The sequence below is a fragment of the Ixodes scapularis genome, unplaced genomic scaffold (assembly GCF_016920785.2).
Source record: "Ixodes scapularis isolate PalLabHiFi unplaced genomic scaffold, ASM1692078v2 PGA_scaffold5__190_contigs__length_132052651, whole genome shotgun sequence".
NCBI classification, from domain to species: domain Eukaryota; kingdom Metazoa; phylum Arthropoda; class Arachnida; order Ixodida; family Ixodidae; genus Ixodes; species Ixodes scapularis.
The window spans coordinates 26,796,805-26,812,031 of NW_024609880.1; the positions used below are offsets into that span (position 1 = coordinate 26,796,805).

The 15,227-nt window shown below is 44.7% G+C and overlaps 1 protein-coding gene across 1 annotated transcript; it reads left to right on the top strand.

The window, feature by feature from the left end:
- Positions 1-764: 764 nt before the first annotated feature.
- Positions 765-9,875, top strand: LOC120841723 (arginine kinase Lit v 2-like). The gene is given in 4 exon segments (XM_040212685.1): positions 765-861; positions 9,191-9,380; positions 9,382-9,725; positions 9,871-9,875. Coding segments are annotated over 4 exon segments (636 nt in total).
- The last annotated feature ends 5,352 nt before the right edge of the window (positions 9,876-15,227 follow it).

Here is a 15,227-nt window from a genome sequence, read left to right on the forward strand (position 1 = left end):
CGATCTGCCTGAAGTAATGCGCTATCAGAGGGGGAAGATATAGTTCGGTAGATGACGCAGTCGTCTGCAAAAAGTCGGATCCTGGACTGAATGTTTACGTGAATATCATTAATGTATCGTAAGAAGAGGAGTGGCCTAAGTACTGATCCTTGCGGTACACCAGATTTTACGGCTATTGGGGGAGAGATTATGTTATCGATAACGACACACTGACGTCTATTTGAAAGAAAGTCTGAGATCCATTTAATGACACCCGTTTCTATATTAGCACCTGTCACTTTTTTTTATTAACCTTGTATGCGGAACACAAAAAAAGGCTTTAGAAAAGTCAGTAAAAATTGCGTCAGTTCCGGGGGAGGAGTGAATACTTTTATGAAGGTCCGTAATTAACTCGAAAAGTTGAAGTTCACAGGAATGTCCCTGTTGGAAACCATGCTGGTTTGAAAAGAGAAGGTTGTTAGTCACAAGATACTTCATAGTCTGAAAATAAATTATGTGTTCCAGTAATTTTCATGAAACGCAAGAGAGATGGGTCTGTATTTGTGAGGGAGTCGCGATTGCCAGATATGTAAATAGGGATGACATGGGCCAGTTTCCAATCGCCGGGTAGGGCTCCAGTAGAAAGTGACTTTTGGAAGAGTGCTCCTAAAAGTTTGCTGGATATGTCTTTTTTTAATTTCAGCAATTTTGTGCTTATTCCGTCCGGACCAGGGCTTGAATTTGTTGGCAGTCGATCTATTGCACTGGCAACTCCCTCAGTGGTGATGATAAATGTGTCCATTTTAGCGGACGTTGAAGATATTAACATATTATTAGCCAAGGGCATTTCATCCGTGAAGACGCTACCAAAGAAAGAGTTAAATACCTTTACTGTCTCCAATGTGCTCAAAACACTACACCCTTCTGAAAAAATAGAAAGGCGTAAATTCTTTGGTTTAGGGTTCACCACAATCCAAAATTTCTTCGGGTTGGTTTTCAAGATGTTAGACAGGTCGCTGTTGAAGAATTTAAATTTGGCTCTCCTGATTTATTTTTTGCAAGACCCTGAATTTGAACGATAAGACTCATAATCGTCCTGGGCGTCCGAACGCTTGGCTTTTGAATAAAGTCTCTTTTTCTTATTTATACACCGTCGCACAGTTGTCGTGAACCAGGGATTACTAGCACATGGTAAAATATAATGTTTTGGGTTACACATCTCTTTTACCTCAATCATTTTATTTCGGAAAGACACCCAGCTGTCATTTACTGATCGGCAATTCAACAAAAAAAAAATCGAAAGAAAATTCAGACAACATATTTGACATTTTTTGAAGGTCGGCCCTTGTATAATCAGATATCTGTGTCTTCAGAACGTCACGTCTCTGAACTGGGGTAGTAAAAACACAATGTACCATCTTGTGGGCGCTGATATATTCTAAAGCATCAACATCAATAGAATGGGGATGAGTAGTTAGAACTAAATCTAGAATATTGTCGTTACGGGTTGGCTGGTTAACAATTTGTTGAAGCTGAAATGCTTCCATAGTATCTTGAGATTTTATCTATTGCTGTTTGTTTCCACAGAGTTCATCGGCTACTTTCGTATTCCAGTTTATACCAGGTAAGTTAAAATCGCCAGTCAGTATGATGGGGCAGCTAGGGAATCTTGCTTGCACCTGTTCCAGACTTGCGTTTAAGTTTTCCACAAAATCACATCAGCAGTCGGGTGGGCCGTAACACACACCAATCAAGCAAGACCTGAAATTCAACCGCACCGTCACCCAGAACATTTCAAGAGGGCTCGGAATATCAATGCGGGAAGAGATTAGTTCATTTTTAACAGCGATGATAACTCCCGCGCATCGTGACGCGCTCCTATCTTTCTTATACAGCCGAAAAGTTCTAGATATACTTAGTTCACAATCGGAGACTTCCTGGGTAAGCCACGTTTCTGTGCCCATAACTATATCAGCTGAACAGGCTTCAATGCTGGAAAGTAAATGATCTTGCTTCGGAAGAATGCTTCGGAAGTTGGCGAGAATAAAAGAAAGCCGTTCTTGAGATTCTATCTTGCCTTTGCTGTTTTTGTTGTAGAAGTAGATCATATTGGCCGGCTAACTTGGAAGATTTAAAACCAGGTGCAGGGGGTAAAGCGTCAGGCTACTGAAGGAGAGGTTCTGGGATTGATTGAGAATAGAATAGAATATAATATAATAGAATAGAATGGTTTATTTCAGACATGCATGTGTCATACATACGTCTTGGGGGCTGCAGCAAAAGAAGGCAAAAAAGCCCTCTGACGAGGCCGCCAGCCCCCCCCCCCCCTTCTTATAGCAGTCAACAGAAACAGCATACAATAATTTAACAACAAGATATAAATAAACATAGGGATCAGTAAACCTTGCGATCAATATCATGCATATAAACGTATGAACATAAGCAATGCGTCACAATAAAACAAAAAAAAACAAGAGGAACCTGTATTCATTGACGTTAACATCGTCATTATCAACAAAATCATCCAACGCATGTCTGACATTAACCCATCACAACACTTCATAACACCATGCAAGAGAGACATATTAAGGGCACTATATTTACAATAAGAACACATAAAAGTTACATGTTTTTACAATAATCTAAGGCAGGCGATCGCCTTCAAGGAAATATGTTTTGACTTTGTTCCTTATGGTGGGGATGAGTATATATTGATGCAATTTTGAGAATTCATTCGGGTATTTTTTTTTTATGTGGTCATGGTAACCAAGCCGGTTGAGCTTAGATGCTATGCCATCTGCGCACCGCGGAGGTATGCATGGACAAACTGACGTAGGGAGAAACTTCTGAGAATAGGGTGTTACGTTGCAAATGATTACGTATTTAATGCATTGAAAATATTATACTACTGTATATACCAAGGTTGGGTTGCACAGCTGGCTGTGTAAAAAAAAGTTATTTTTCGCGTCGTCCGTATACGCCACCGGCTGCCGATATCGCATATCGCGTTGCCTCTGCAACGTTCCACAGGAGCCGAAAGCAAAACTGAAGCTCGATTTTTTAAACCTCATAAATAAACATAGGTATCACAGAAAGATGAAACTCTCTGAATGTGACACAGGCCGCCACGATAGATTTGAATAGTTTGACAATATGACGACACCTATATAAAGCACAAACATTCTTTTTTTTTATGCCGATGTTGATATGTATTTAAAATATCTCAAACGAAAAAATGATAACGTCATCTGTCTTGGTTTCTAAATTTGTATGTAATCCACCCTCTCTCGCTATTTCTTTTTCAACTGGCTTCTTGTTTTTACTTCTTGTTTTACAGCATACTGATATATTGTGCTTTTCTACGGGGTCTAGTAATGTAACTACCGCCCGTCAAAGTATTTCCACTTATTTGTTTATAAAACCCAGACGTTCTTGGAGTCACTCCGCATGACATTGCAAAGCTGGGTATCTCATCGGAATTGAATACCGGTTGTAGGACTCGGACAGCTCGTACATCACGGGACAATAACCCGCGACAGGTCAGACCCAAACCACGCTCCAGTAGTGAGTGGATAGGACGGACCGGTCAATGAGTTGCCCGCTTCATCCCGATGATGACGGCACTACAAACATGGTTTAGCGTCCGGCGGGTAAGTGGGACTCCCGCCAAACTGCTTTGGGCATTTCGTTTTTGTGCACCAATCGATTTTGTTCCATCTCTTGATGCGACGCGACGAACCAGAAACGGAGCCAGAGAACCTTACATCATAGTTGACTTTGCCGGGCAGAAAATTGCAGCACTTTCAGATACGGGTGCCCCAATATCTCTTTTTGGAGACTTTGTAAAACAATCGTGTAAAGACCGTAGTATATCTATGCGATCCTCGCAAAAAACGGTGCGCGTTGCATCGAACGAAGTAATATCCGCCAGCGAGAGAGCTCGCTTGCAACTCTCCTATGATGGACGGAAATGTCAGCAATACCTTACTTCCCTACCAGGTCTCGCTTGTGGCACCATTCTTGGGAGGGATTTTATAACAAGAGAGGGCACCATCCTAGACCTCGCAATGGAAGAATACCGGTGTGGCTGGATCTCAACCCCTTTAAGTTTTCCAGTGAGACCTCAGGCAATACCAGAGCGTCTACCACGAGGCGAAGCACGCCGTTCTAAACAAAATGCAGACGTTTCGCTAATCAACGACGTAGGACAAAATATACATGTAGCCTTCAGTTCATTCTCTGGGACAGATATTTAGCGGGAACGTCTTGCGAAAGTGCTGAAGCTGCTTTCTTACATGTTCACTGAGATTCCCGGGAAGACTAATATACTAGAACATCAAATCGATACCGGGGATGCCCGACCAATTCGATTCAATGCGCGCCCCTTGAGTGTTCATAAAAGAGAGCTGCTTGACCGCGCGTTAGAACAAATGATCGATACCAAAACGGTACGCCCCTCAAACAGTCCATGGGCCTTTCCTATTGTCCTGGAGCTCAAGAAAGATGGAACAGCGCGTTTGTGCGTGGACTCTCGACCTCTTAACGCCATAACGAGAAGGGATGCATACCTTTTCCCATCGATCTCGTACGTAATGTATGCACTGGGATCGGCAAGCATTTTCTCGACTCTTCGACTGTAGTAGAGGGTTTTTCCAGATTCCTGTCGCCAAGGCTGACCCTCCTAAATGGCCTTCATTTGCCATAGGGGCCTATTTGAATTCGATCGACTTCCTTTTGGCCTGTCTAATTCTCCCGCAAGTTTCCAGAGGGTCATGGACACCGTTTGAGAGATAATAAATTTAACTGTGCAATGGCTTGCATGGACGACGTAGTGGTGTTTTCAAAGACCTTGGACGACCACATTACCCATTTGCAGTTTGTTCTGCAGCGGATGAGTGATGCAGGACTGACGATTAACCCAAAAAAAGTACAGCTGGCTTCAAGTAGGGTACCGCTTCTTGGATTCGTGGTGGAGCATGCAGAGCTGTCAACCCTACAATGCTGAAAATACTACAGGGGATGCCAAAAACACTACAATCGTGTGAAGAAATACAAAAACTGTTTTATTCTTCAAGAACTTGGTTTAGGTAAGAAAAATTCCTCAACTAGGGCACAAACACATAATACATAGCACAAAACGTCTTATTCTTTAGAAGTTCAAGGTTGGGCCAACATTGAGGAAGTTGCAGCTTTTGCTTTTCTTAGGAAGTTGTTGTTGAACACTTGTTCATGGCACTTTCCGGACTGGCTGCACCTCACAACTAACAACTGTTCAAGGGTCTTTTTCGACATAGAGGAGCGGACTGCGTTTGTGCCTTCTTCACTTTGTTGAAAACTCTTTCGCCTGTGCCTGGTTTAACGAAGACGTCAAAGAGCAAAGTTCTTGCTCTGTAACGTCTCCACAACAACCGCTGTGAACGGCACGTTGTGCTTGATCAAAAATGCCGTAAAAAGGCATTCTGCTCGGGTAGTGTCGTAATCCGTTGATCGAATAAAATACCCTCGAAGTTTCTCCTAGGTTTCAACTAATTTTGCAGAGCCCTTGTGCTTTTTTGTATTCAAATGATAGACACCAGCGTGCAAAATGTTGACTTCTCGGGGACACAGACTACCAGATCCGTACCTTTCGCCCTCACGCGACGTCTTTATAAATGGAAAGTCGGTTGAATAGCTGGGAATAAACACTTGCAAGTATTTTTTCCCGACATCTTGTACCAAAGATGGTTTCAAAGGATCATGAGTAAAAGTTCTAGTAACACAAAGCACAACATTCGCCACAACCCATGTCGCCACAACAAAGGAGATTTCTTAAACAGTACTGGATTAAGATGGATGGATAGATGTTAGCGGCTATACCACACCTTAGAACACTGACCTCAATGACAATTGCCTCACAACGAGGAGCGGTAGCTTCCACGTCCTGGCATACAAGTGAATTTACCAGGGTTGCCAACCCCAACTTGTAAACAGGCGAAAAAAAAAAAAAAAACTTTTTTTTTTTTTTACACGGGGTGCGGAAATTTGTAAAAATATTGTTGCTAATAAGATGACCGTAAGAAAGCGCCGGATAGCGGACACTTTACGATAAAATCGTAAAACTTGGCAGGTATTATGGATTCCTCCATCCACAGGAGGAGAAGTTGAAAGCAATGATAAAATTTTCTAACTCCTCAGGACAAAAAGAGTTTACAGTGATATTTTGGCATGGTGGGATTCTACCGCTAATTTATATCGAACTATGCCGATTTGGCACGACCTCTTCATGAGCTGCTGGGCCAGGATGTCCCATGGAATTGAACTGCTGCTCACGAGTAAGCCTTTAGAACGCTGGCAGTCGCCATTGCCGATACAGCGTCCCTCAGACTTCCCGATCTGAATGCCACATTTGAGCTACAAACCGACGGCGGCGACCACGGACTAGGAGTAGTGCTTCTACAGGAACATAATGGGGCCTTATGACCCGTTGCATTTGCGAGCCACACACTGACGGCAGCGGAGCGTAACTATACCTCCACCGAAAAGGAGTGCCTAGCAATAATATTTCCCTAAAGAAGTGCGATATGTACCTTGACGGAGCCACCTTTACAATTCAGACGGACGACCAAGCGTTGACCTGGCTGAAAAATCGTAAAAACCCAGCAGGACGTCTAGCTCGACGGGCTCTCACCTTACACGGATACAATTTGTCCATTGTGTGCCGGCCTGGCAAATCCAACATTGCGGCGGGCGCCACGTCTCGCGCCCCCCTTCCACCCCAGGAAAAGGAAGAAGCGACGGAGTTGGTCGCTGTTACTAACGAGGAACTTGCCTGGGGTGTAGTCGTGAACCGGGAACAGCTGCTAAGAGCCCAGCGAGCAGACGATCTGTGCCAGCAGATATTTACGCGGTAAATCAACTCAGCTCCAGGGGACAGGACATGACTGATGCATCCACAGACACCTACGTCCAGAGTAACGATGGCGTTTTACTTCGATACAGACCTCAAGCAGGTGAGGGTGACCCTACCACGTCGCCATTCCGTGTAGTCGTGTCGAAAATATTACGACGTACTTTTATAAGTTACTTTCATGACAGTGTCCTGGCAGGTCACAGTGATGGGGAAAAAAACACCAAAAGCTCTGCCGAATTGCACCCTTGCCTCGAATGAACCGTGTTGTCCTGCGTTATACCCGCAGCTGTCCTCAATGCCAGACAGCAAAACCCTGAGGCTGGAAGCCCCTGAGTTATATGCAGTAGGTTCAGAGTCATCGTCCTTGGGAAATTGTTGCGTGTGATATCATAGTCCCATTTCCACGCAGCCCAGAAGGCAACAGGTACCTTTTTGTGGTCACTTAGCACTTCTCCAAGTGGGTCGACCTTCATCCCCTGCGTCAACTTACGTCCAAGATGATATGGGACAAACTTCGAGAAACATTTTCCCGGTTTGGGTATCCTATTGTCCTTTTAACAGACCAGGCCACCTACTACGCCAGCACTGTATCTGAAAATTGTTGTGAGATTCTCGGTATCCAACATAATTTTCCTTACCCTTGTCACCACCAGGCCAATATCGCTGAAAGAGTAAATCGCAACCTCCGGGCAATGCTAATTTTGGACACTAACGAAAACCGCGAGTTAGACTCTTATATCCCAGGGATGGCCTTTGCTGCCCGTACCACAGAAACCCGAACCCCGGGATTCACACCGGCACGATTGAATTTTGGTCGGGAGCTCAGAGTACCCATGGAAAACAATATAGAGTTTGCGCCAGATGCTGGTCCGCGCCAATCACACTCGAGGTTTACGCAAAGAATCTGCGATAATATTCGAAATACAGTGAAATGGACCGGGGGAATATCAACCTAGTCCAATCACGACAACTAATTCAATATAATAAAGGCCGGAGAAATGTCGAATTTTCTGTCGGAGATCTAGTTCTCCGACGCACTCACCAACTCAGTAAAGCCAGCCAAGGATTTTCCGCTTCACTCGCCAAACGAAGGGACGGGCCATTCGTGGTCGAAACGCGAATTACGCGCCTCGCATATCGAATACGGTGCTCCATAATCGGCGCACGCTTCGGGCCTGTTAACATCGATGACTTGAAACCTTTTATTGAACGTGGCGAAAAGTGCTGAGAGTTCAGTAACGTCGTCTCCATCTAGTTTAATTGTGCCTCTTCTTGACCTCGACTATCTGCAGCCATGCCGCCAGACCGACCATGATCACGACCACGCCCTTCACCCCCGCGGCGGTCCTCTTACCATCGGTCGCGCTCCCCCGGCAGCCGCAGTCTGGGCCATCGGCCGCCTCCTCAGCACCCACGGCGACGCCCCCGAACCCATGAAGCTGCGACGTGGTGCATCATGGAGCATCACAGCCTCGTGGGGTTCGCTTCCCGCCTGCGCTCGCACCGAGAACCACAAGTCCCACAAACACTGACGCCGGCCGACGTCCCAGCCCCAATCCAGGGACGCACCCTGAATGAGTGGTGCGCAGAGGACACACCGTTGACCTACGCCGACGATGAGCGTGCCGGGTTATGCGCACTGTGCCAGGTGCCCATGAGAGCGGGGAGTCATCTACACGCGGCCCTCGACACCGAGCGTCGCCAACGACTAGAGAAAAGTGCATCGGCAGCAAATCGGCCGCTAACACCCGCCGACGTCGAGGCGGCGCTCATCGTCATGTAGAGATTTTGCCCCGAGAGGCTTAGGGCGCCTGACCAGGCAGCACACGCACACGAAGATGTCATGCTTGACAAGCTTTAATTCGCCTCTTTGCCACCTCCCTCCTGCCTTATTCAGCAAGCCAACTGCCCCGAACGCGGTATAGGACACCGGACGTGCTCAGACCATAGGATTCCGAGGACGCCGGGAGTGCATATCCCAGCGGACAGGCACAGTCGCTACAGAGCCGCAGGAAGAGGAGCGGCCGGCAGAGCCCTTCTCGAGCGGCCAAGCACTTCTCTGCCAACGCCGTAGCGATGAGTGGATCGCGCATCTGAGTGGACGTTAACACCACGACCACAATGAACGCCTCCCGTTCTAGCGCACGCGTCGAGAGTCAACACTTTTCACTCGAAGCTCAGAGCGCCAAAAGCCAGAATCTGCTTCCACCGTCCTTCCCGCCAGCCGTCGCGCCGCCCCAAGCTCACCCATTCGCACCCTTTCAAGGATGCTTTGCACCCCAAGTCAGATACCGTTCGGAGTCCCACTACCATCGTACGGTCCTCCGGAAATCTTCGAAAAGCTCAAGACTCGCAAGACCGCCTTGGGAGCCACCTTGGTCGACATCATACAGTCCGGCGTGCAGAACCTCGACAGCGAAGTCGGCCTGTGCGCCCCGGATGCCGAGTCGTACACGCTATTCGCCGGCCTGTTCAACCTGGTGATCTAGTGCTACCACGGCGGCTTCAAGACTCACGGACTTCGAAGACCTCAGCAGCTTGGTGAACGTGGACCCCGACGACCAGTTCGCCATTTCCACCGGGGTGCGCTGCGGACGCTCGTTGCAGGGCTACCCTTTCAACCCGTGCCTGACGGAGGCCCAATACCGCGAGATGGAGGAAAAACTGAGCGCGACTCTGCGCATGCTGGAGGGCGAGCCGAAGGCCACCTACTACCCACTGACCGGCATAGGCAAAAAGAGGCAGCAGCAGCTGATCGAGGACCACTTCCTTTTCAATGAGGACGACCGCTTCCTGCAGGCGGCCATCACTGCCATCAAAACCAAGCGCTCCCCTCCCCCGAAGGGGGAAGGAATGTGTGGGGAACGGAAAAAGACGAGAATAAAGAGGGCCGACAACCGGGGGACGAGCGGGCACGCGCGGTGGTCGGAGCTTGAACACCGCAAGAACTGCTGTTTGTTTTCTTGTCGGCACAAGTTTTATTCGCCATCCGTGCATTGCAGGCTAAACTCAGATATTGAAGGAAGCACATTGCATCTCAATAATATAAAAATTTTAAACACTTAAGCAACCCGTAATGTGAAACACTGCGACGCCCGAGGTGGGACGTAAGAGCCGCTAAGGTGTCATTTCGGAGCAGATGGACGGAATGAGCGGTAAAGTTGCAAGCGCGCACCGTAGCGCCTGCATGGGAGGTTCCTACTAAACCGTGTAACAGACCGGACGAAAATGCCATAGTGTTTTGGAACCAATGACGGTGCATTAACTAGAAAGCATTTCGTGAAGCTGTTAAAAATGTTAGTAGACACAAACTCGTAATGACTTGTGGAAATTGAGGAACACTTCGAAATGACGCGTCCATGTTTGAAATCCTGGGAACGACGAAGTTGCACGTGTATGCATGAACCCTACTGAAAATTCTCATTTGTATGAGAAATTTCTTGTGTCCAATAAACACATATGAATCATACAAGATATATAAGAACATATAAGAACCGTATAAGAACCATATAAGAACTATATAAGAACTATATAAGATATATGAGAACACACAAGCACCATATGAGAAACTAGCGGGAACTTTCTTATAAGTTTCTTATGGGGTTCTTATATATCTTATATAATTCTTATTTAGTTCTCATTTAATACTTATATGGTTCTTATATGTTCTTGTATGTTCTTATATATCTTGTATGATTCATATGTGTTTATTGGACACAAGAAATTTCTCATACAAATGATTTTTTTTACTAGGGAATCGTTCCCTGGCGTTGCTGTGGCTGCCTGAACGTCTTACGCGATGTTAGTGGACACAAACTAACACAGCCTTGTGGTCGCTGAAGAACACTTACAAAATAGTGCACTCAGGTTTCAAGCGTGCAGCTCGATCCCATTTCACGCCCGTGTTTTAAGGTTAAAAGCGCAAGACCAATCATGCACAGAGACACAGAAAAGGAAAAACACACGCCCTGACTTACAACTCGTTTTGTATTATGTTACCTTTTTGTTCTCGTCATTGGGTTGACTTTCCTAATCTCCATGACCAGCACAATAGCACGAATACAGGAAACACTTCTAAATATGCTTCTGAATCCTCACCGCAATTTTTAGGGTAAAATTTTAAAAAAAAACGTTAGCACACCGCCAAGCTGGTTGTGCAAAAGTCCACCTAAAGAGCTTTGTTACTTGAATCCAGGGGGTAGTTTTTCTATTACATTTTCATATATAGGACAAACCGGCAGGTGTTGAAACGATGGTTTAAGAAAGAATTTTTACAACGCCCACAAAGTCGTTTCGGGACACCTGGGCATACACTATAAAAATTGTGGATGCGTTGCGAATTTTGAAACAATGTTCTGTAATAGGAAGAAGTCGGGACCCGCTTGCCAGAAAGATAATGGAGGCTCAAAAAATAGTGCTTCTCGCTGACAAGTTTGTTAGTAGTCTGTCCTTAACACTGTCTCAAAAAGAGCTGAAATTTTTATCCCTAATATTGAGGTAAGAATTTAGAAGCATATTTAGAAGTGTTTCCTGTATTCGTGCTATTGCGCTGGTCATTGAGATTGCGAGAGTCAACCAAATGACGAGAACAAAGAAGTAACAGACAACAAAACGACTTGTAAGTCATTGCGTGCGTTTGCCCTTTTGTGTGTCGCTCTGTGTGATTGGTCTTGCGCTGTTAACCTTAGAATATGAACCACCAACTCGCCCAAGTTTCCATTTTATCACGCCCGTGGTTTCGCCGGTTTAACACCCACCTAGCTTGTTTAGTCTTGTTGCTCGAGAACCTTTCTGGGCATACTTAGCGAAAAGCTTCGTTTTTATTATTTTCATCAGTATTAGTTTCATGTTTGTTTCTGCGTGCCTTCATGGCGTGACGTGACGACGTCATGTCACGTGACATCACAACATCACGTGACTCATGGTATCACCTGACGTCATAAAGTGGGGTGGCTTTACTGTGCAACGTGACGTGACATGACAATGCCACGTCATGGTGTCAGCGTACGCCAGGTAACGGGTGATATGAGGCGCGGCGTGACGACTCCGGCGTGACGTCAATGTGGAATATTTTGGCGGAGCGCCGAAAATGGCCCGCGTCGATATGGAGCGCGGTCGACGGCGCGAAACCCGCGAAGTGTGCCACTAACTGCTATCCCAGCAAAATGTAATACGGGTGTTTCGTTTTACACAAATATGAACCATTACTATGTGTGCCTTCCGAAAGAATAGGATTTATTAAGTAGCTATTTCGGCTGGTGTGTTGTTGTATGAAATGTTTCATCTGGAATTTTTTTTCCCTGCAGAAGGTTTGTTAAATATTTGAAACAATTAAACGTTATTTCACATCCTTGCGCAAAGTAAAAGCTGATCTAGTCTTTCTTTTGCTTGCTTATATTGATTTTTTAAGATGAAATGTAAACTGTCAGTACATTTCTCACATCTTGGCCAATCTGTTGAGATTCCAACATAGTTTGCAAATAAAAAGTGTTCAAACCGACAAGTGCAGGGTTGTATGCTTGCATGCGAACCAGACGGAGAAGTCATGACTTGCCATTTTATAAATCCTCTGCAAGGAAAATGTAACAAACAAAAACGGTGATATCATGCTTGCGTAAACACTGTACACCAGTGTCTCAGTGTTGAGGATTGATTATTTCAGGTAAAACACGAAATACACATTCTATCGCTTCCTAGGTTAGCCTTAATCAACCTTCGATTAAAATAGGTTCTCATGGTCCACCGTCCTTCGAGCGAAATTTAACCTTCTCTATGAATTTAGGTTCTTAAAAAGATCGAAGACGACAAGGCATACCTTAACTTGATATGCTTTGACCCGTTTTGGCTCCGATTAGCCGAACAATGGCCATAGTTTGGCTACACTGCTGGTAGTTTGGCTGTCGTCTGCAATCCATTTGGCCTAAATCACCAAGAAAGCGGCAGGGTTTTGCGTCATATCTGGCTGTTCGGTTTTTATGTGGAAACTTTGGACCTTTATTCCAATGGGTGTGCCAGATTGAGGCTTCGCTGCTGGTTATTTGGTTCATGTGTGGCAGGGATGGACAAAATACATGCAAATGTGTATTGAAATACAAATACAAAATATTTCGTCAAAAATTTATTTAATTACAAATCTGATTACATTTCCAAAAAAGCATTTAAATACAAGATACAAATACAACCAAATGTATTTGGTCTCCTCCAAATACTTGTCCAAATACATTCCTCAAAATTTGCGTCAGCGACTTCAGGGCACCTGCAATGGGTTTCTGGGTATCTCATTTTAATTTTGCATTGCACACTCGGGAGTTAGTGTGCGAGGCTCTAGTAACGTAATAGAAATATACTCACAAAAAAATGTAATCAGCTTGGACGTGATTGGTGAAAAAAGTACAGAGCTTTAAGCAGCTTTTTCAAAGAACCGAGACGACCAAGACGCATAGCACTAGCCAGAGAATTTTTTATCGTTGGAACTCGCACCAGCTACGAAATTCTGGATGACCCGCGCATTTAGAATGTTCCAGGCAAAAATATAGATGGAAATCAGGCTGTTAAGCACCACAAGTTCTCACAGGTACTTATTTAGCCAGTCTGCCTGTGAACGTCGATTTCGTCCTTATTCTTGCCCTGGACTAGCACCGTAATCACAAAGTCACTAAACGCTTGTGCTTGATTGAGGGACACTGCATTCAGTGAAGAACGTAGTTTTCTTCCTGCTCTGGACACGTCTTAGGATGAGCAAAATGAGTCGTGGCAATAAATTTGAGGGATGTATTTTTGCCCACAAAATTGTATTTAATTACAACTGTATTTGAAATACCCACATTTTAGTATTTTAATAGACACGTAAAATACATTACCCAATTTGTAATTATATACAAATGCAAAATACACAAAGTATTTGAAATGAGTATTTCAAATACTTGTATTTGAAATACTGCCGATCCCTGATGTGTGGCATCTTAAGCTTACTTTCGCAATTGTTCAATTATAAAAAAAGCGACCAAAAAGTCCTAGCAACACCAGAAAACAGTACCTTGGCACTCACTAACGCCTCGGAGTAAAACTGTAGTAGGCACAATGTGGGCCCCAGGGATTGCCGAGCTTGTGGCAAGCTAGGCCTTTTCCTAGTGTGCTATGGGGTCGAAATTGGAAAAGTCAGCATTTAAAAGTAAGAGAAATCAAGCTGGTAATACAAAAAATGATAATGAGGCAGTCATAAACTAATGTCAGCGCACCGACAAGATCATCGGAAGCGTTTCTTTTTTTTTTTTATATAATAAAAAGTCAGGATTATAACTACGTAAACAACCGAATTTCTGTTTATCCATTCCGGTTGTTTAAGTATATTTACCAGCACCCTCGTTTTTAATGTTCTAACTACAGATCGTGTTTGCTTTGAAGACCAAACAAAAACTACCGCTTCACAATGAGTAATCAGGAGCTTCTAACTCCCGTTTTTTTTTATTTTTAAGCTATTTGAAGACAAAAAGTCTAAAGCTACAAGTAGAGTAACTGTGAGTATCATTCCGCTGGTAGCATACGGCGGCTTCTTGAGATATGCGGGATTGAAGAAAATTGAATTACGTGCATAATATGCCAATAGGTGCGTGCGTGCGTGTGCGTGCGTGCGTGCGTGCGTGTGTGCGTGCGTGCATGCGTGCGTGTTTGTATGTTTGTGTATCTTATCTCTTCGTATGGGTGTCAGGAGACAACGAAAAACTGCATTGGAAAGTTCTTTGCGTGAAATGTATACCGTAGACTCGAATTATCCTACAGCCGCCTTTTTTACATACTTTTTTTTTTGTAATTTGCCCGATATTCTTGTTTTTGCTACCCAACGGAAATAGAAGTCGTCTCCTTTTGACGCTTGCTAACTGTACCCGCCCGTCTTTTCCAATTTCAAGTCATGGGCAACAAAAACAAGACAAAAAAAAGGAGGAATAAGCCAGAGTTGGTTTCAAACGTAACGCCGCCCTCGGTTTCGTCGACTTAACGGCGCTGAAAAGATTTCTCCCTTTTCTCAATATCCTGAAGCGCGAGCTATTCTACTGAGTTCTCCTTACGACACCCAAATGCACAGGCGGTTCTGTCAGAGCTCGTTTACCTTTGCGGGGCGTAAAAGAACAGAAATTGCCGCAGGCGGCTGTCAGTGGCAGCAGCCTAAATTTGGCTGAAACTACTTCCACTCGTATTGTGCTCTATCAAAAAGGTAGACGTAAAACAAAGTTGTGAAACGCCAAATAAATCGATTGTTTTCTTTTCTTTCGCAAGAATCAATATTTAGAACATACCACAAACCATATTCTGGCGAACTTAACAAGGAGGAGAAGTACGTTTAAAAATAGAGTATGCTGAA